The sequence below is a fragment of the Engystomops pustulosus genome, chromosome 8 (genome assembly GCF_040894005.1).
Source record: "Engystomops pustulosus chromosome 8, aEngPut4.maternal, whole genome shotgun sequence".
Taxonomy (NCBI): Eukaryota; Metazoa; Chordata; class Amphibia; order Anura; family Leptodactylidae; genus Engystomops; species Engystomops pustulosus.
In genome coordinates this window covers 104,441,538-104,461,782 of record NC_092418.1, presented here as the reverse complement: position 1 = coordinate 104,461,782, position 20,245 = coordinate 104,441,538, and the positions used below count along the sequence as shown (strand labels likewise).

General features: G+C 53.1%; 3 protein-coding genes across 10 annotated transcripts in view; 2 read left to right on the top strand and 1 right to left on the bottom strand.

Annotated features, from left to right (window-relative positions):
- Positions 1-609: 609 nt before the first annotated feature.
- On the top strand, positions 610-8,531 carry CCDC14 (coiled-coil domain containing 14). Of its 5 annotated transcripts, none has more exons than XM_072122103.1 (13): positions 610-761; positions 2,948-3,003; positions 3,094-3,160; positions 3,774-3,846; positions 3,922-4,044; positions 4,455-4,628; positions 4,876-4,958; positions 5,255-5,504; positions 5,643-5,784; positions 6,142-6,215; positions 6,882-7,100; positions 7,177-7,309; positions 7,662-8,531. In XM_072122103.1, exons 1-13 carry the CDS (start codon positions 732-734, stop codon positions 8,452-8,454), a joined length of 2,217 nt encoding a protein of 738 aa, XP_071978204.1. In that variant the 5' UTR covers positions 610-731; the 3' UTR covers positions 8,455-8,531. The 5 variants fall into 5 exon arrangements, with proteins under 5 accessions (XP_071978204.1, XP_071978202.1, XP_071978203.1 ...); XM_072122101.1 differs by having other exon boundaries at positions 5,063-5,504; positions 7,662-8,529; XM_072122102.1 differs by lacking the exons at positions 2,948-3,003; positions 3,094-3,160 and having other exon boundaries at positions 618-761; positions 5,063-5,504; positions 7,662-8,529.
- Positions 8,532-9,452: 921 nt separating this feature from the next.
- Positions 9,453-13,207, bottom strand: LOC140075789 (CD63 antigen-like). The gene is made up of 7 exons (XM_072122100.1): positions 13,036-13,207; positions 12,546-12,734; positions 11,758-11,832; positions 11,536-11,631; positions 9,966-10,115; positions 9,697-9,780; positions 9,453-9,622 (listed from the first exon to the last, which is right to left on the bottom strand). Exons 1-7 carry the CDS (start codon positions 13,105-13,107, stop codon positions 9,557-9,559), a joined length of 732 nt encoding a protein of 243 aa, XP_071978201.1. The 5' UTR covers positions 13,108-13,207; the 3' UTR covers positions 9,453-9,556.
- Positions 13,208-17,559: 4,352 nt separating this feature from the next.
- Positions 17,560-20,245, top strand: part of MYLK (myosin light chain kinase) — a 108,281-nt gene continuing 105,595 nt past the window's right edge. For all 4 annotated transcript variants that reach the window (XM_072122093.1, XM_072122094.1, XM_072122095.1 and 1 more), the window contains exon 1: positions 17,560-17,743. The gene's annotated coding sequence lies outside the window, so the exon portion shown is untranslated. The remainder of the gene's footprint in view (positions 17,744-20,245) is intronic.

The window sequence follows — 20,245 nt, the reverse complement described above, 5'->3', positions numbered from 1 at the left end:
GTGTGTGGCCCCTCAGTGTAGGCGGCTCCTGTGTGTGTGTGTGGATCCTCAGTGTAGGCGGCTCCTGTGTGTGTGTGGATCCTCAGTGTAGGCGGCTCCTGTGTGTGTGTGGCTCCTCAGTGTAGGCGGCTCCTGTGTGTGTGGCTCCTCAGTGTAGGTGGCTCCTGTGTGTGTGTGGCTCCTCAGTGTAGGTGGCTCCTGTGTGTGTGGCTCCTCAGTGTAGGCGGCTCCTGTGTGTGTGTGGGCTCCTCAGTGTAGGCGGCTCCTGTGTGTGGCCCCTCAGTGTAGGCGGCTCCTGTGTGTGGCCCCTCAGTGTAGGCGGCTCCTGTGTGTGTGGCTCCTCAGTGTAGGCGGCTCCTGTGTGTGGCTCCTCAGTGTAGGCGGCTCCTGTGTGTGTGTGGCTCCTCAGTGTAGGCGGCTCCTGTGTGTGTGGCCCCTCAGTATAGGTGGCTCCTGTGTGTGTGGCCCCTCAGTATAGGCGGCTCCTGTGTGTGTGTGGCCCCATGACGCATCTTCCACATCGATGATACCTGTCTTAAGGTGAACTTAAAAAAACACAAAAAACGCCCAAAATAATAATGGCGGATTCGGTCATTCCGGTTTGATCTGTGAATCTTCCCGCCACTGCCGCCGCTGAAAGGAGCTTCCGGTTATCGTTGTTGGTTTCCAAGGCGACACTTCCGGCGCGGCAGAGACAAGCAGCAGAGGCCAAGAGCTGTCAGTGTGCGGGAATGGCGAGAGCTGGAGGCCGGGCCGGGAAGGTGAGGGATGGGGTCAGGGAAGCTGAGGGATGGGGTCAGGGAAGCTGAGGGATGGGGTCAGGGAAGCTGAGGGATGGGGACAGGGAAGGTGAGGGATGGGGTCAGGGAAGCTGAGGGATGGGGTCTGGGAAGCTGAGGGATGGAGTCTGGGAAGCTGAGGGATGGGGTCAGGGAAGCTGAGGGATGGGGTCAGGGAAGCTGAGGGATGGGGACAGGGAAGGTGAGGGATGGGGTGAGGGATGGGGTCAGGGAAGCTGAGGGATGGGGTCAGGGAAGCTGAGGGATGGGGTCAGGGAAGCTGAGGGATGGGGTCAGGGAAGCTGAGGGATGGGGTCAGGGAAGCTGAGGGATGGGGTCAGGGAAGCTGAGGGATGGGGTCAGGGAAGCTGAGGGATGGGGTCAGGGAAGCTGAGGGATGGGGTCAGGGAAGCTGAGGGATGGGGTCTGGGAAGCTGAGGGATGGGGACAGGGAAGGTGAGGGATGGGGTCAGGGAAGCTGAGGGATGGGGTCAGGGAAGCTGAGGGATGGGGTCAGGGAAGCTGAGGGATGGGGTCAGGGAAGCTGAGGGATGGGGTCAGGGAAGCTGAGGGATGGGGTCAGGGAAGCTGAGGGATGGGGTCAGGGAAGCTGAGGGATGGGGTCAGGGAAGCTGAGGGATGGGGTCAGGGAAGCTGAGGGATGGGGACAGGGAAGCTGAGGGATGGGGTCAGGGAAGCTGAGGGATGGGGTCAGGGAAGCTGAGGGATGGGGTCAGGGAAGCTGAGGGATGGGGTCAGGGAAGCTGAGGGATGGGGTCAGGGAAGCTGAGGGATGGGGTCAGGGAAGGTGAGGGATGGGGTGAGGGATGGGGTCAGGGAAGCTGAGGGATGGGGTCAGGGAAGCTGAGGGATGGGGTCAGGGAAGCTGAGGGATGGGGTCAGGGAAGCTGAGGGATGGGGTCAGGGAAGCTGAGGGATGGGGTCAGGGAAGCTGAGGGATGGGGTCAGGGAAGCTGAGGGATGGGGTCAGGGAAGCTGAGGGATGGGGTCAGGGAAGCTGAGGGATGGGGTCAGGGAAGCTGAGGGATGGGGACAGGGAAGCTGAGGGATGGGGACAGGGAAGCTGAGGGATGGGGACAGGGAAGCTGAGGGATGGGGACAGGGAAGCTGAGGGATGGGGACAGGGAAGCTGAGGGATGGGGTCAGGGAAGCTGAGGGATGGGGTCAGGGAAGCTGAGGGATGGGGTCAGGGAAGCTGAGGGATGGGGTCAGGGAAGCTGAGGGATGGGGTCAGGGAAGCTGAGGGATGGGGTCAGGGAAGCTGAGGGATGGGGACAGGGAGCTGAGGGATGGGGACAGGGAAGCTGAGGGATGGGGACAGGGAAGCTGAGGGATGGGGCCAGGGAAGCTGAGGGATGGGGTCAGGGAAGCTGAGGGATGGGGTCAGGGAAGCTGAGGGATGGGGTCAGGGAAGCTGAGGGATGGGGTCAGGGAAGCTGAGGGATGGGGACAGGGAAGCTGAGGGATGGGGCCAGGGAAGCTGAGGGATGGGGCCAGGGAAGCTGAGGGATGGGGCCAGGGAAGCTGAGGGATGGGGCCAGGGAAGCTGAGGGATGGGGCCAGGGAAGCTGAGGGATGGGGCCAGGGAAGCTGAGGGATGGGGCCAGGGAAGCTGAGGGATGGGGCCAGGGAAGCTGAGGGATGGGGCCAGGGAAGCTGAGGGATGGGGCCAGGGAAGCTGAGGGATGGGGCCAGGGAAGCTGAGGGATGGGGCCAGGGAAGCTGAGGGATGGGGCCAGGGAAGCTGAGGGATGGGGCCAGGGAAGCTGAGGGATGGGGCCAGGGAAGCTGAGGGATGGGGCCAGGGAAGCTGAGGGATGGGGCCAGGGAAGCTGAGGGATGGGGCCAGGGAAGCTGAGGGATGGGGCCAGGGAAGCTGAGGGATGGGGCCAGGGAAGCTGAGGGATGGGGCCAGGGAAGCTGAGGGATGGGGCCAGGGAAGCTGAGGGATGGGGCCAGGGAAGCTGAGGGATGGGGCCAGGGAAGCTGAGGGATGGCGCCAGGGAAGCTGAGGGATGGGGCCAGGGAAGCTGAGGGTTGGGGTCAGGGAAGCTGAGGGATGGGGTCAGGGAAGCTGAGGGGGCCGGTGCTGCAGCCTCCTAGGTGTCTCTGTGGCTGTTCTGAGCCGTCTCTCTGTGTCTCTGTAGGTTCTCTCTTCTGGACGTCTGTCCCTTCCTGTGAGACCAATAACCTGTAAGAAGAAGTAAGTTCAGCAGAGGGGGACTGCCCCCGGGGCCGCTGTGTGGTGGAGGGGGGTCCCCACTCCTCCTCACCCCTGTGTCTGCTCTTGTAGGGCTGCTGTAAGGAAATCTTCCACCACGTCGCTGGACTCGCTGTGCTCCACAGACTCTGAGGACCAGGTTCGGACACTGGGGGGGCCCCTCTGATGGGGATGGCGGTATATAGGTCACCACAAGGTGTTGGGCTTACTGTAATCAGTTAAAGGGGTGTTCCAGTGTCTTTGTTGTGATGAGGCAACTGCTATATTGTCCTCATTTTGCATAGCGCTAGACATTGTATTGTGGCTGTGCTTGGTATTGCAGCTCATCTCCATTTACTGATATAGGGACTGATGGAGGGGATGTCACAGGTCAGAGAGGTGGTAATGGACAGTTGTCCCTCCCGCCATGATCTTGCGTTGGTCACATATCCTGAGATGATTGTGTAAAAGGGTTGTTCCCAGATTTCATGTTAGTCCCTGTTTCATGGTGATGTAGCAGAGATGTCGCTGACTGGGTGGTGCTGGGGGGGGGGGGGGGGGTACCGGGCTTGGTTTATGTAGCCTCCAACTTATCTGTACATGTACTGATCTGTAACACCTGGGACTGTAGTTAATGTGTTGTGCCCCGGATTTCCCGATATCGGACAACTCTATGACATAATCGTTTGGTTGTCGAGGACGTCTGGGTTTTAGTACTTTCCTGGGGTTAGATGAAGGCGGCCGTGCACGATCACTGGATGCTCTCGTTGCAGGTTGTGGACATTAATCGTGGTCTGGACCGATGCGCTGCTTTACTACATGATATATTACAGTGCGACTCGAAAGGTACAAACTCTGTCCTGACACTTGTAGGAGAAGGGGGGTCATACTTTATATGACTGTTTTATTCTGTGCATACAGAGAACCCGATGAAACCTCACAGGATGCCAGGAGCCAAGGGGAGCACCAGACCGGCCATCATGAAAAGCAAGAAGTCAGCGGGGAGGAAGCCCACAACCAGCAGCCATGTCTACAAAGAGAAAGGTGGGTGACCCCCTGGAGGGGTGTATTTGTTTGATAAACTCAGAACAGTTCAATGACAGTTGAAGACATAAAATAAATTAAACATTTTCTATTAACATTACCAGGATAACAATCACAATACATATAATAAACTGTCGTAAAAAGCTAAAGTTCAGTGGTGTTTCATTGGAAACGCATAGAAACGTGATAAGGCTGAGGCCCCCCCCCCCCCCAGACATTCACATTGCGTTTCTAAATGCAATGTAATCGTCCAATGTGACTGCACCCTAAACATTCAATTCGGATAACACTTTTTTATTTTCACGGTATCGTGAAGCTTCTCCTGGTATCGTATCTGTGCAACACTTTCTAGTTGTCAGTTGTCTTCAGTGCTTTCAGCCTGTGCCTGACTCTTACTCTTTTTTTATTAGGACCCCTCAGATGGACTTTGCCATCTGGTTTGTGTGCAGCTGATGTACAGGGACCCTCTGTGAGTTCTCCACCACTGACTTTGCCTTCCCAGAATCTGGACCATGTGACTACACAGATGCAGCACTTCCAACAGGCGTCCTCTCAAGTGACTGGCATCTCTCCGCCAGCGGACGGTATGTGCTCTGACCACAGCTGTGACTTAGGGTACATTCAGACGCCTGTCTGCCGCATATACGTCCCCATAGACTGCAATGGCATTCCGGCAGCAGTATGTGTGGCACCATTCTGTGCCCTACGCTTTTCTCAATGGAGGGGTCACCTCTCCAGCGCACAGCGGGCGGGCGTACGATTGTGCAGATGTACCCTTTCATGGAGCTAAAGTTCTCTGTCTCTGGTTTCATTCTCTACTCCTGCTTCCAGGTTCGGAGGCTTCTGCTGTGTATAACTGCCGGTTACCAACATCGACCCCAACACTGTCCCCCCAGCGTCCAGCTCATTCCCAGGTACTAGATGCATGAAACCTTCATGTCCCGTGCAACAATTGTCTTGAGGTCTTAGGAATACTGATTCTTCGAATGGATTCTGAATAACTTTGCTTGTTTTGTAGCTTTGCAGTTACCAGACTCTGCCTGCTGGGGGTGCCAGTTGCCCACCTTCTACTGCATTATCCTCAATGAAAGGCAATGCACAAGCATCAGCACTTTATAAATCCACCAGCTGCCTAGAAACGCATCCAGTCAATATATTGTCACAGCTCAATAACTACAAGAGTCTGATCCGGGATTCTGATTTGCTGCAGTGTGTGGCCTCTCACTTAGCTCAGCTACAACAGAGTCAAGAGACCTTGCAGGACCAGGCATCAGAGGCTTATACATCAGAGTGTGGACCCTTGACCGAGATCGATGAAACTTCAGCTGATGAGGATGATGCCGGGTCAGCTGTGCGAGAGATCAGCTGTCAGACGAGCTTCCATAAGAAGAGCCCAGAGAAGAAGTTGAAGACGGTGAAATATTTACTAGAGGAGATTAAGTCTCTAGTGTTAGATCAAGGTACATCAGACCACATGCTGTCAGTAATAGTAACAATGCTTTCATTTGTCCCCGTACAAGGGTCCATTGTTGAATTATACGTACCTTAAAGCTGCAGAGACACCTACTTTATTGTGTCCTCCTCTACATCTCCTGCAGGTGACATGGAGGCAAAGCGTCTGGTGACAGAGCTGGAGCGCAGTGTGTCATTGTTGCCTGCCGTCGTAGGCAGCACCAATGTCCATGCAGAGATTGCCTTGGCCTTGCAGCCTCTGCGGAGTGAGAACGCTCAGTTGCGCAGGTAAGTGCACCCTCAGTATCTACAGGAACCATACAAGAAATTTGTAGAAGAGGTGACTGTTTACACTGTTTATCAAGGGTGCGCTGGTCCCGTATGGGATATGTACAGCACTGAGGAACTCCCTGGCCCCTCTGTACAGCAGATACGGCGCCCTACGACCTGTGTGTGTTATATAACATACACAGATTTCTGATGTCCCGTTTCTGCCAGGTCCAGGTTGGGCGCTGCTATTATTTGCACGTCTGCTGTACATACGGCGCTGGGGGGGTTGGCTCTGGAAGATACTGTGTTGGTAGCATCTCTTCTGTCATCATTGTCTTTCGCATCAGGATATAACCGCATCTATATTTTTTTCAGACGATTACGAATTCTCAACCAGCAGCTCAGGGTTCGGGAGAGGGGCTCAAGATCCGATGAGCAAAATGCTGAAGGTGACTGACCTCCTGCTGTGACTATTTTTATTAATTGCTGGGGATTATGGTAGATTGATAGATATCTTTTTAATTTCAAACAAGTTTTTTTTTTTTCTTACAATATTTGCCCACTGAAGCCATCACTACAGCAGAATTATTTTAAATGTCTAGTGTCTGCTTACAGGACAATATATGGTCCATAAAAAAGCACCCCTCAATATAATGGACTGAATCCATTCCTGTTAATAAGCTGTTTAATAGTTATACACCGCTGTACAGGTGCAGTAAATGTTGGGGAAGGGGTTAACTACAGGGGTCCTTGTGTATTATCCCCAGCACAGTGTACCTACAGGTCAATAAATGATGTATACTTGGAAGACACCTACACACCAATAACATTTCGGACCTCCACCTGGTTGTCTGTTATGTGAAGGGCTGGAATCTTTATAGGTATATAGCATCCTGAATATGGGGCTAGAGCTGAGCCACCATGGTGGGTTGTCTGTGGATGTGGCCTATAGACCTGTTGATGTTCTTGGATGTAGTTGCAGCACTTCTGTAAGACAAGCCGTGACATCTTAGACTTGTAAATTTATGTTTCTGCTGCAGATTTGCCACTGACAGATGGGGCATGATCTGGAGGGAAAGAATAATCCTAAATTTTATCTTGTCACTTTTCTGCAGTAACTGCTCTTCAATCCATGAATGAGACCCTCCAGCAGCAACTGAGTGAAGCACAAAGAGAGCTGGAGACTCTGCGCAACAGAAACCAAGAGCTGATGCACAGTGTGGAGGTCCAGGAGGAGGAGAGCAGGAAGGCGGCCCACATCATCCAGGAGAAGGAGCAGGAGATCCGCCACATGCAGCAGCACCAGGATGTCACAGCGACTGACAGGAGGAAAGGTAAGTGACCTCTAATAGACTGGACATGTCAGGGGGTTATAGATGATACAGCTCCTGCTATGTAGATCTCTTACAGAAGTGGATGAGGCTGTGGGGAAGATGAAGTCTGTCCAGTTCAAATTAGAGGCTTCAGAGAAGGAGAATCAGATCCTGGAAATCACCTTACGGCAGCGCGATGCAGAGATCACCCGTCTCCGCGAACTTACACGGTAAAGCGCGGTGCATTCCATTATTATGTAGCGTTATATTTCTGTGCACTGTTATTGCTAGTGGTAAAGTCAAATGCCCCTCTTGATGGTATTCCTTTAGGATAGGTCATTGGTACCTGACATCTGTAAGAAGGTGCTACATTTGAACAAGCACTGTGGCCTCTTCTCCCCTTACCAACAACAGCACCATACATTGTATAGTGGTTGGACTTGGTATTCTCTTTATAGGCACTAATCCTATTGATGAAGAATTATGATGTTACTGGTCTGGATAGTTGAAGTGGCTTTCTCTGGAGTGCTTTGACCATTACAAATAGCTGAGCTCTTTATGTAATGTGTTTTCTCACTGTAGGACTCTACAGGCCGGTATGGCCAAACTGCTCTGTGACCTAGGGAAAGACGTCCCAAAACCCAAACCTGGCAGCAGCCTGACGACAGCAGCGCTGGGCAGCTATGATAGACAGGCCCAGAGCGAGCAGTGTTCTGCCAGCACCTCTATAATCAACTATCTGAAGACGCTGGAGACAGATCAGGTGTTCACAGGTGCAGAATCCGTCTATTCCCATACACCTCTGCTCCCCATCAGCAGCAAAGGGGTAGATGCAGAAGCAAATGACTATCATCAGATCAGTAAGTCACTGGACCAACAGCATCCTCCAGGACCCCCGTACAGCCTCCACAAACCCAAAGCAGAACTAGGGAGTGATTTGTGTTATGTTACCAGTGATGAGACCCTATATCTGCCTCTGGTGAGCAGCCCCTGTAAATCCAGAAGCGATGTTCCCCTGAGACACATGTGCACCCCACCTCAGCTGTATCGAGCTGAGAGAGACACTGGCCCCAGCTCTCACTATAAGAATGGACTCAGCGATTCAGCTAAAAATCCTGGGGCTCACAGAGACTCACGATCCATCACTCACCCCACAGATGGGGACACCAGAATCTCTCAGTCCTACCCTCCTCCTGCCTCACAGCATCCCCCCACTGACTCCTCAATGTTTGAGGGCAAACCGGACTGGAGCATCTGCTCCTTCTCCACCTTCACATCAAACGATGAGCAGGAGTTCAGGAAGGGGCTGGCGGCTCTGGACGCCAATATCGCTAAGCTGCAGCGGAGCCTCCAGAATGGCGGCACCAGGAAGTAGCCTCCTAAATTATTTTTATAATAAGAAAATGTGAATTATGTTTTTTTTTTTGTAAACTAATAAAATGAGTGGCTGGAGCTGTGATGTGTTCAGTGCCCTCTACTGCCCAGGTAGGTCACATGTGATCAGGCACACCTCCGTCCAGTGGGGTCTGTCTCTGGGCCTATAGGACTGGTGATAGGTCATACCATGTGCAGACAGATCTCTCGCTCTGCCACAGCAATAACTAGCAAAAATAAAGTATACATGTACAGGCAGTCCCCGGGTTACATACAAGATAGGGTCTGTAGGTTTGTTCTTAAGTTGAATTTGTTTGTAAGTCGGAACTGTATATTTTATCATTGTAATCCCAGACAGAACTTTTTTGGTCTCTGTGACAATTGGATTTTAAAAATGTTGGGTTGTCATAAGAATCAATATTAACACTAAAGCTTCATTACAGACGCCTGTAATAACTGTTATAGCTCTTTGTTGTAGCCTAGGACTAAAATACAGTAAATTACCAACATCCAAAGGTCCGTTTGCAAGTCGAGTGTTCTTAAGTAGGGGTCCGCCTGTACAGCCACCAGACGTATATGTGAGTGTATGGCCATAACATAGTGGTTGGGAAGTCACATCTCTGCTTGAGATTGATATGACTGGAGAACATCAACCCCCCATGTGCTGTATGATATCAGGACAAAAATCAAACTCATGTATGATGTCATCCATTCCCCCAACACCTAATGTATGTCACCAATGCCCCATGTATGAGATCAGGCTAACATCAGCCTCACCTATGTCACCCATGCCCCTCCTGCCTCGTATGATATCAGCCTCATGTATGATGTCACCCACGCCCCTCCTGCCTCATGTATGATGTCACAGATAACACAGCACTGCTGTTTCTAGATGGAGTCAGAACTTCCCTCCCGCCAGTCACGTCTCTTCATGTGACTCCAGTTGTTTGTAAGATTGTGAACACTAATATTTATTCCAAAAATGCAAACAGCCGCACATTGTGAGAAATGGTTTATTAACAGTCAGTAATATAGGACCCCCACAGTTTACAGAGAACCCTAGATGTATTTACAGGACACAATTGATATTAATGAGGGTCTTTTCACATGGACACATACTTGTCCCGCAAGATCTTCACAAGTAAACAGGAGAAGAGGATACCCAGGATCTGCAGAGAGAAGATGATACATCAGTGTAGACATGCGTGCATGGGACTGACAGGCAGAATAGAGGGCATGTTACCTGTGTAAATCCCAGACCGACTCCCACGGCACCAATGAGATCAAAGTGCTCAGAAATCCACATTGTCATCTTCATCACACAACCCTGTGGGAGAGATACTCCACATCACATATATAGCTGCCTTATCACTGTCCTATTACATCACTTCTCTAGTCACTGCCAAAGCTGCACTCAATTATAAGCCATGGTGGTACAAGAGCTCACTGCTGCCCCTGTCCTAAACATCACTACATGTCCCAAGAAGCAATGCAGAAGGTGTCACTACCTACCTCCTGGTACAGCCGCTCGCTGTGCCCCAGGGCGTCCTCCCCGCACCTTTGCACGATGTTCCTGCAGCAGCTGATGGGAACAGAGTTCTGAAACGTCCCAGAGGAGACATTGAACCAGTCTGTAAAATTCCTGGCTCCGCAGCACTGGAACTACAAGGGGAGACCAGCAGTTAGCTACAGGGCGCTGCGCACAACACGGGACACATGCCGCCCCCCCCCCCCCCCCACACTCTGTAGTCGGAGTCACAGTCTGGGCTCCTTATGTAAATAGTTTTCAGACCCAAAATCAGAAAGGCCTCAGAGGATCCTCCCGATCACAGGCTCTAAATTGGAAGCTACTGGTATCTCACCCCAAGAAGAATGTTATCTGGTATCCCCAATCCAAGACACACAGCTCCCGGCCACCCCAGATCCAGCAGTCCAGTCCCGGCAGCTCCCTGCACCATTACTGCGTAGCAGAGGGAGCAGGTGTGATGTGATGATGTCATCTCCCTGCTACATACAGCAGGAGGAGAGAAAGGGGGGGGGGCTTATACTGTGTGTGTGGGAGTGGCATAAGGGGCGGAGTAAAAAGCGGGACTTCGGGAAAACATATACAGGCAGTCCCTGGGTTACGTACAAGATAGGGTCCGGAGGTTTGTTCTTTTGTATGCAAGTTGAAACGATATATTTTATAATTGTAGATCCAGACAAAAAACTTTTTGGAGTTTAAACATTTTTTGCCGTAATGGGACCAAGGATTATCAATAAAGCTTCATTACAGACACCTTACAGCTGATCAGTGCCATCTGGGACTATAGTAAAGCGTTCAGAGAGCTTCACCAGAGGTCAGAGGGGTCTGTCTGTAACTATGGGTTGTCTGTAAGTCAGGTGTCCTTAAGTAGGGGACTGCCTGTATATCTCTCCATGGAGCGCACAGCAAGCCACATCTTTTGTCCCCCTTTCACTGAATGTTAGCTATGCAACTCATCCATCTGTCATGAGACATTAAAGGGATCCTCACCTCATTGTGTACAGCATGCACCTGCCTGGCTCTAGGATCCTGGTTCTATAGTTTGTACCCCACCCCCCTCCTCAGCACATTTTGGAAATACTCCGTACCCCACACATTTAAGCAGACCGCCCTGTGATATGCGGCTGATGTGTCCAATTGCCTGGTATCAGATAAAACCACATCAAGGTTCTGGCCGGAACACGGCGGCTCCACTACATCTGCTGGAACATTCTCTACTGAGAACAACCAAAAGTAATCAATTAACAGAGGCCGGGAGCAGGGGGGCAACATCTGGACCTAATCTGCACAGAGCCGACTGCAGGGTTATGTATTGGAGAGATGTGCAAACATACCTGTTAGTAGCAGCAGGACTGTGATCTATGGATTTATATTCCAGGATATTAGCTTCTCCAGGTGCACTGGGGATGTGTCCTCACACTGCTGTGCTCTGTGCACGTCCCTAGAGTCATGTGTAGAGAGCACAGCAGTGTGAGGCATGATGACATTTCTCCAGGGTCACACCTGCGGACATTTTCCTTTAGAAACTTAAGATAGGATTTTGTGTGGGTCACTTACCTCCTGCTGCACCCCATCAACCCCTCGGGTGATTTGCTTCTCCTTCCCGTACTTGTTCAGAACCTTCATAAATCTGCTCAGGACGTCGCGATGTAGCTGGAAAAACCGGAACGTGTATCAAACCAGAATCTTTTAAGATGTCGTCCAATATTATAGCATTAACCCTGCAGCGTCCAAATGGTTTATATGGCGGCACAATCCCCAGGGCACCCCCTCACCCACCTTGTCTCTGTAGGAATACGCCGACATCCCCACGATGATCTCTGTGGCAAAGACCAGGACCATAATCACTGTGAACTGAGAGGACACCAACACATCAGTGTATAGAAAAATGTCACACTGGGCAGCAGACGGGCGCCCCCATCAGGAGAGAGCCACAATTACATCCATTCAATACCAGGTACCATGATGTAGCTTCATTGCCAAATTCCCACAGGTCATGCATGTACACAGTGACTGCACCAGCAGCAGAATAGTGAGTGCAGCTCTGGGGTATAATACAGGATGTAACTCAGGATCAGTACAGGATAAGTAATATCATGTATGTACACAGTAACTGCACCAGCAGCAGAATAGTGAGTGCAGCTCTGGAATATAATACAGGATGTAACTCAGGATCAGCAATGTCATGTATGTATACAGTGACTGCACCAGCAGCAAAATAGTGAGTGCAGCTCTGGTGTATAATACAGGATGTAACTCGGGATCAGTACAGGATAAGTAATGTCATGTATGTACCCAGTGACTGCACCAACAGCAGAATAGTGAGTGCAGCTCTGGGGTATAATACAGGATGTAACTCAGGATCAGTACAGGATAAGTAATGTCATGTATGTACACAGTGACTGCACCAGCAGCAGAATAGTGAGTGCAGCTCTGGGGTATAATACAGGATGTAACTCAGGGTCAGTACAGGATAAGTAATATCATGTATGTACACAGTAACTGCACCAGCAGAATAGTGAGTGCAGCTCTGTGGGTATGAAGCAGTAGATATTAGGGGAACATACACTTTTTATCAGGAAGTTGTTTTCTTTGATTGCAGCCACAGCTCCGAACCCGGACAGGAAGAAGATGACCATCCCTACAATAGTCAGGACCATGGGGGCTCCAGATGACGTCTCAGCGACAACTATGGAAACATCTGACAACTTCATCTGTACCGAGGCTCCGAGACAGATCAGCACCACACCGGTCACCTGACCGAAGAAAAGAGCGCTACCGTCACGGACTACAGAGCGTAATCAGACAGGAAAGGGTTAACTTTTCAACACTTATCACAGCTGAGGGTTTGGTACAAAATGTACTCAAGTCTGCAAAACCAAATCAGCAGTGCAAACCTCTGTGCTGAGCTGATGCCTCGTTACAAGGAATCAGTCTTTGGTTTTCGATTAACAAAACAATAGTAAAATCATCCCTGATAGCCGGACCCCCAGAGTCAGGACTGGACCACCAGCCAAAAACGTATCTGAGGTAGTGACGTAACGAAAGTCCTCTCACCCAGAAGAAGAGGATGACGAAGAACAGTGCGGCTTTGATGCACACCACCTTATCACTGGACTCCGGCTTCATCACTACAGACACTGACCCCCGGCCAGATCTCGCCTTGTCTCAGGAGCTGACACTCCACTGATCGCTCAGTGCAGGGAGAAGGAGACCAGCAGTGCTCACCAGGTGTCCTTATTAAACTGCCTGCAACCAATCAGCTGCAAGTTAACCCCTTGTGTCTTGAGGGGAGTGATAGCATTCTTTGGTCGCACAGACTCGGGTTCTGTTCACACAGCGCTGACGCTTTTGTCGCTTCTTTTGGTGTAGTGTTAGATTTTACACGTAATGTGTTACATGAAGAGACTGCATGAAAGCTGTAGGCCGTTCCTTACAGTTTGTGAATATACCCCAGGGATGACAAGATGGAAGCCATATTGAAGAGCTATGTCCTGTGCTCAAAATCCCAGCATTCCCTGCTTTGAGGTCTGGATTCCACTAGGACTTGTACAGGAGTCCAGGATATATGGCGGCATCAGATCCATACAACAACAACAGCTCAGTAGAGGTGATTTGCCTAAATACAACACTGTTTACTTTTGTCAACACAATTTTAACGCATGTGTTCACATTAAGTTTACAATGCGCTTTGTAAATGCAAATGTTAACAGTAATGTAATTAGGCAAATCACCTCTCCTCAGCTGTTGTAATGCACTTCAAAACGCAATAAAAATGCAACCAAAACACAACGTGTGAACGCGCCCCCAATGTGGGCGGGTAGGTGGATGTGTACCACGTGCAGATAATTTGTGAGATGGTAATGTCCACACAATGACAGGATATTGCACCCTCTCCCCCAGGTAAGTGATTCTCCTATATGATATGTGATGTGACGTCTCTCCTCGTGGTCCACATCCCCCGTGTTACTGCTTGTTACCCACAGATATGAGTTACCGTGGGCAGGTGCCCAAATTATTTCCAGATTATGTGTAAGGGTGGTGGCACACGTGGCGTTTTGAACCCGTTTTTGGTCCGTTTTTAAGCAGTCCGTCCAAAAACACATGCGTTTTTTTTAAAATGCATCCGTTTTTGACCACTTTTAATTAAGATAATTGGTCAAACCTGTCAAAAACTGATGTGTTTTTTAATGGACAGAGTAAAAATGCACCAAAAACGGGCTCAAAACGCCATGTGTGGCATCACCCGCTCTCTTCTCTTTATCTTCTAGATCCATTTATGATAAAACTAAGATCTCCAGGAGGACAGACAATGTGTAAAATGGCTCAATACCGGCAGCTACCAGAGAGGGACGCAGTTACACCAGCCGCCCCGGCAGGTTAGGGTAAGGCCAAACATGGAGCTTGAATTGTTTTTAGAAACTCAATGCAAGCGCCTGAGGTGGGGGATTCGAGTGAAACTCGTGTGATCGATAACCACCACCACAAACACAGTCCGTAATGAGTGAACAAGACCTTCGGGGGCGACCACATGTTCAGTTTTTCAGATGTCGTTTTTGATTCTCAAACCAGGATCAGAGTGAAAGTAGGAGGAGGAGCCCCGCTCAATTATTTGTCTCACCCATTATCTTTCCGCACTTACTTTTGGCTTCAAAAACTGCATCTAGAAAACTGAAAGTGTGGATGCACCCCCACGTTTGGGTCTGGCCGCCTGCCCTGGACAAATTGGAGGACCAGTCCAGCAAATGGATGCCCCTAACATTTAGCCCGGGGTACACTGCGTTCCGTACGTGTGACCGCACCCCGTTTCTCCTCTTTTTTTTCACCCCTCCCCTGGTTCGGACATCAAAAACTGAACGTGTGAACGTGGCCTCAGTCGCAGTGAACTTTGTTGGGCTTTGTCTCAGTCAATGTCCCCAAAGAAGTCGCAAAAAAAGAGAAAATAATGTGAAAATCTCCCTCTGTGTTTATTCACGATCGTGGGTTATTTTTTTCATCCAATCAGCGACATTGAAATATATTTGGATCACGTCCTATCCTGTTATTTTCTCACTGACTCCAATAAAAGGCAACGGATCCACAAAATAAAAGAAGAGACCTGGGTGCGCCTGCGGGGAGCCGAGGGTTTTGCCTTCTATTGTTTCGTAAACCATTCAGAACCAGGTAGAGCGTTCAGATCAGCGGTGCCAGGATTTGGCTCTGTGAATGGGGAGCACATTCCCAGGATACACAGGTGTGAACATGTTACAACATTTAGGGGATCTGCAGTGACATTAACCCTGTGCCCCCTGCGCCCGCAGCTCCTTTTGTTCAGAGGGTGAAGTAATTGCTGCCGTGTTTTTATCAACAAGAACCCAAACACATTCCTTCTGGAAATGTGTTGTGTCCCGCATTTGGCCATATAAGGGGCGCGCTCTCCGGTGTGTGAGTCTTGGCGGCTCCTGTTGTTGTTTAACCCTCCTGTATCAGCACCCGCCCGCTACACAGACGTTTCCTCATGTGCGATGCTCTGCATTCTGCACATTCCACACACGGTCACAGCTGTAGGGGCAGATTTCATCAATGGACCAGAGCCACACACAGCGCTACTGCTACAGGCGGTGCAGCGGCAGGGTGACGCCAAAGATGGAGGTCTCATACATTGCACCAGAACTGTCGCCTGCTGGGTGCTCCAGGACCACTGTCACCAGGATCACCACCAGCCGGATGCAGCAGGACTGCCACTAGGACCTTGACCATCCGGGTTCTCCAGAACCACTGCCACCAAGACCACCGCCTGCCGGGTGCACCAGGACCACCGTCGCCTGCCGGGTGCACCAGGACCACCGTCGCCTGCCAGGTGCAGGAGGACCACCGCCTGCCGGGTGCAGGAGGACCACCGCCACCAGATCCATCGCCAGCCGGATGCTCCAGGACCACAGCCACCAGGACCACCGCCAGCCGGGTGCACCAGGATCACAGCACCCAGGACTAAGGCCAGCCGGGTGCACAAGGGCCACCACCACCAGGATCATTGCCAGCCGGGTGCACCAGGACCACCACCACCAGGACCAAGACCAGCTAGGTGCACCAGGACCAAGACCAGCCAGGTGCACAAGAACCACTGCCTGCAGGGCCACCACCACCAGGGTCCACCGCCTGCCGGGTGCATGAGGACCACCGCCACCAGGTCCATTGCCAGCTGTGTGCACCAGGACCACCGCCACCTGGTCTATTGCTAGCTGTGTGCACCAGGACCACCGCCACCTGGTCTATTGCTAGCTGGGTGCACCAGGACCAAGGCCTGCCGGGTGCGTAACAGGACCACCGGCAGCCGGGTGCACCAGGATCACAGCACCCAGGACCAAGGCCTGCCAGGCGCACCAGGACCATCGCCATCTGGACCACCACCACCACCAGGACCACTGCCAGCCAGTGCACCAGAGGAGGGAGGGCGTGACTACAGACTGCTGTCTGCTACCACGGAGATGCACAGATTTTCCTATGAGCTGATACACTCACCCTGTAGCAGGTCTCTGACCCCTGCACCTTCTGTGTCGTTATTCTTTTGCTTTAGGTTTTTATTTACGAACCACAGTCAACTATATGGCCTGTCCTGCTCACAGCTGGGGATTTGTTACAAAATATCCAATATAGACAACTGCTCTGTGAGCTTAACTACCTGCACATCATCCTGAAACATTGTAACAAATCTGCAGAAACATGCAAGCAGCCCAAAGAGCATTGTCTAGCCATGATATAACTGTGTCTGTAACTATATTTCACTGCTCCTCAGCCACGTGCAGGTACACTCTCCGGGTGTTCTGGTGATGACCTCATCAGCAGTAGGCGGGATTGGATATGACCTCATCAGCCTCCAGGGTCTGATCCTTCCTCACATAATATGAGGTCACAGCTATTGTCTCTGGTATCAGACGCCCTCCCCATTGGTTGATGACATCATAATAAAAAGGACTCTACATTAATAACACTTGTACCAGGGTCAACATCTGCAAAGAGTTTGTATGTTCTCTCCGTGTTTGCGTGAGTTTCCTCCGGGTCCTCCAGTTTCCTCCCACACTCCAAAACATACTCGTAGGTTGATTCGATTGTGAGCCCCATGGGGACAGAGACTGACAGGGGCTGTGTGTGTGCACTATATTAATAAAGATTTATTATTATTTTTATTACTGATAAAAACTTTTTGTTTTTCTTGGGACATATGTAACATTTCTCTGGAGGAGAATGGGGGGGCTGCATACACCCAACTTCACTAATAGCTGAGGTTCTGTTCCAGTGTATACTCCTCCTGTGCTCACAGCTGAGGTTCTGTCACAGTGCATCAGTGTATACTCCTCCTGTGCTCACAGCTGAGGTTCTGTCACAGTGCATCAGTGTATACTCCTCCTGTGCTCAGCGCTGAGGTTCTGTTCCAGTGTATCACTGTATACTCCTCCTGTGCTCACAGCTGAGGTTCTGTTCCAGTGTATCAGTGTATACTCCTCCTGTGCTCAGCGCTGATGATTACCTGCAGTCCCTCCTTCTCCCCGGCAGGTGTCGCTCCCCCAGCACCTGCCGCGCGTGTTCCCGGGTCTCTGTTCACACTGCACTGACCGCAGCCGCAGGGGATAAGCAGAGACTGACAGGACGCCACCACGTGACCGGGGCACTCACCTCACTGGCGTCACCGGGGCAACCGGGCGAGAACTACACCCGCCTAGGGGCGGGGCCACAGCACAGCGGAGCAAGTCAGGGAGAGAGATGGAGTGCAAGCTCTTTAGGCAAGGTGAGTGGAAATCACAGACCATCCTCTGCTGTGCCCCCTGTACCCCTCCTCCTCAGCCTGTGCCCCCTGTACCCCTCTCCTCCTCAGCCTGTGCCCCCTGTACCCCTCTCCTCCTCAGCCTATGCCCCCTGTACCCCTCCTCCTCAGCCTGTGCCCCCTGTACCCCTCTCCTCCTCAGCCTGTGCCCCCTGTACCCCTCTCCTCCTCAGCCTATGCCCCCTGTACCTCTCCTCCTCAGCCTGTGCCCCCTGTACCTCTCCTCCTCAGCCTGTGCCCCCTGTACCTCTCCTCCTCAGCCTGTGCCCCCTGTACCCCTCCTCCTCAGCCTGTGCCCTCTGTACCCCTCCTCCTCAGCCTGTGCCCCCTGTACCCCTCTCCTCCTCAGCCTGTGCCCCCTGTACCCCTCTCCTCCTCAGCCTGTGCCCCCTGTACCCCTCTCCTCCTCAGCCTGTGCCCCCTGTACCCCTCCTCCTCAGCCTGTGCCCCCCTGTACCTCTCCTCCTCAGCCTGTGCCCCCTGTACCTCTCCTCCTCAGCCTGTGCCCCCTGTACCCCTCCTCCTCAGCCTGTGCCCCCTGTACCCCTCCTCCTCAGCCTGTGCCCCCTGTACCCCTCCTCCTCAGCCTGTGCCCCCTGTACCCCTCCTCCTCAGCCTGTGCCCCCTGTACCCCTCCTCCTCAGCCTGTGCCCCCTGTACCCCTCCTCCTCAGCCTGTGCCCCCTGTACCCCTCCTCCTCAGCCTGTGCCCCCTGTACCCCTCCTCCTCAGCCTGTGCCCCCTGTACCCCTCCTCCTCAGCCTGTGCCCCCTGTACCCCTCCTCCTCAGCCTGTGCCCCCCTGTACCCCTCCTCCTCAGCCTGTGCCCCCCTGTACCCCTCTCCTCAGCCTGTGCCCCCCTGTACCCCTCTCCTCAGCCTGTGCCCCCTGTACCCCTCCTCCTCAGCCTGTGCCCCCTGTACCCCTCCTCCTCAGCCTGTGCCCCCTGTACCCCTCCTCCTCAGCCTGTGCCCCCTGTACCCCTCCTCCTCAGCCTGTGCCCCCCTGTACCCCTCCTCCTCAGCCTGTGCCCCCCTGTACCCCTCCTCCTCAGCCTGTGCCCCCCTGTACCCCTCCTCCTCAGCCTGTGCCCCCTGTACCCCTCCTCCTCAGCCTGTGCCCCCTGTACCCCTCCTCCTCAGCCTGTGCCCCCTGTACCCCTCCTCCTCAGCCTGTGCCCCCTGTACCCCTCCTCCTCAGCCTGTGCCCCCCTGTACCCCTCCTCCTCAGCCTGTGCCCCCCTGTACCTCTCCTCCTCAGCCTGTGCCCCCTGTACCCCTCCTCCTCAGCCTGTGCCCTCTGTACCCCTCCTCCTCAGCCTGTGCCCCCTGTACCCCTCTCCTCCTCAGCCTGTGCCCCCTGTACCCCTCTCCTCCTCAGCCTGTGCCCCCTGTACCCCTCTCCTCCTCAGCCTGTGCCCCCCTGTACCCCTCCTCCTCAGCCTGTACCCCCTGTACCCCTCTCCTCCTCAGCCTGTGCCCCCCTGTACCTCTCCTCCTCAGCCTGTGCCCCCCTGTACCCCTCCTCCTCAGCCTGTGCCCCCCTGTACCCCTCCTCCTCAGCCTGTGCCCCCCTGTACCTCTCCTCCTCAGCCTGTGCCCCCTGTGCCTCTCCTCCTCAGCCTGTGCCCCCCTGTGCCTCTCCTCCTCAGCCTGTGCCCCCTGTACCCCTCCTCCTCAGCCTGTGCCCCCCTGTACCCCTCCTCCTCAGCCTGTGCCCCCCTGTACCTCTCCTCCTCAGCCTGTGCCCCCTGTGCCTCTCCTCCTCAGCCTGTGCCCCCCTGTGCCTCTCCTCCTCAGCCTGTGCCCCCTGTACCCCTCCTCCTCAGCCTGTGCCCCCTGTACCCCTCCTCCTCAGCCTGTGCCCCCCTGTACCTCTCCTCCTCAGCCTGTGCCCCCCTGTACCTCTCCTCCTCAGCTTGTGCCCCCTGTACCTCTCCTCCTCAGCCTGTGCCCCCTGTACCTCTCCTCCTCAGCCTGTGCCCCCTGTACCTCTCCTCCTCAGCCTGTGCCCCCTGTACCTCTCCTCCTCAGCCTGTGCCCCCTGTACCCCTCCTCCTCAGCCTGTGCCCCCCTGTACCCCTCCTCCTCATGCTGTGCCCCCGGTACCTCTCCTCCTCAGCCTGCGCCCCCTGTACCTCTCCTCCTCAGCCTGCGCCCCCTGTACCCCTCCTCCTCAGCCTGTGCCCCCCTGTACCTCTCCTCCTCAGCCTGTGCCCCCCTGTACCTCTCCTCCTCAGCTTGTGCCCCCTGTACCCCTCCTCCTCAGCCTGTGCCCCCCTGTACCCCTCCTCCTCAGCCTGTGCCCCCTGTACCCCTTAGTGATGTGGCAGCTGGGTTCAGCCTGGTGCCAGTTGCAGGGTATGTTGTGCTGGGCTGGGGACTGGCAGAGGTCCCTGGGTGTAGGAGGGTCTCTGAGTGCATCCCCTGCACCTCGTACACTCTGACAGATGAGTCTGGGAGGAGAA

Bases quoted from the DNA above. Each gene is read 5' to 3' on its own strand.
- CCDC14 (XM_072122101.1), top strand. From the start codon at position 732: ATGGCGAGAGCTGGAGGCCGGGCCGGGAAG. The intron at 3,004-3,093 runs GTAAGTTCAGCA...CTGCTCTTGTAG, and splicing joins CCAATAACCTGTAAGAAGAA to GGCTGCTGTAAGGAAATCTT. The intron at 7,310-7,661 runs GTAAAGCGCGGT...TTCTCACTGTAG, and splicing joins CGTCTCCGCGAACTTACACG to GACTCTACAGGCCGGTATGG.
- LOC140075789 (XM_072122100.1), bottom strand. From the start codon at position 13,107: ATGAAGCCGGAGTCCAGTGATAAGGTGGTGTGCATCAAAGCCGCACTG. The intron at 12,735-13,035 runs GTGAGAGGACTT...TTCTTCGGTCAG, and splicing joins TCGTCATCCTCTTCTTCTGG to GTGACCGGTGTGGTGCTGAT. The intron at 11,833-12,545 runs GTATGTTCCCCT...GTGTCCTCTCAG, and splicing joins ACAACTTCCTGATAAAAAGT to TTCACAGTGATTATGGTCCT.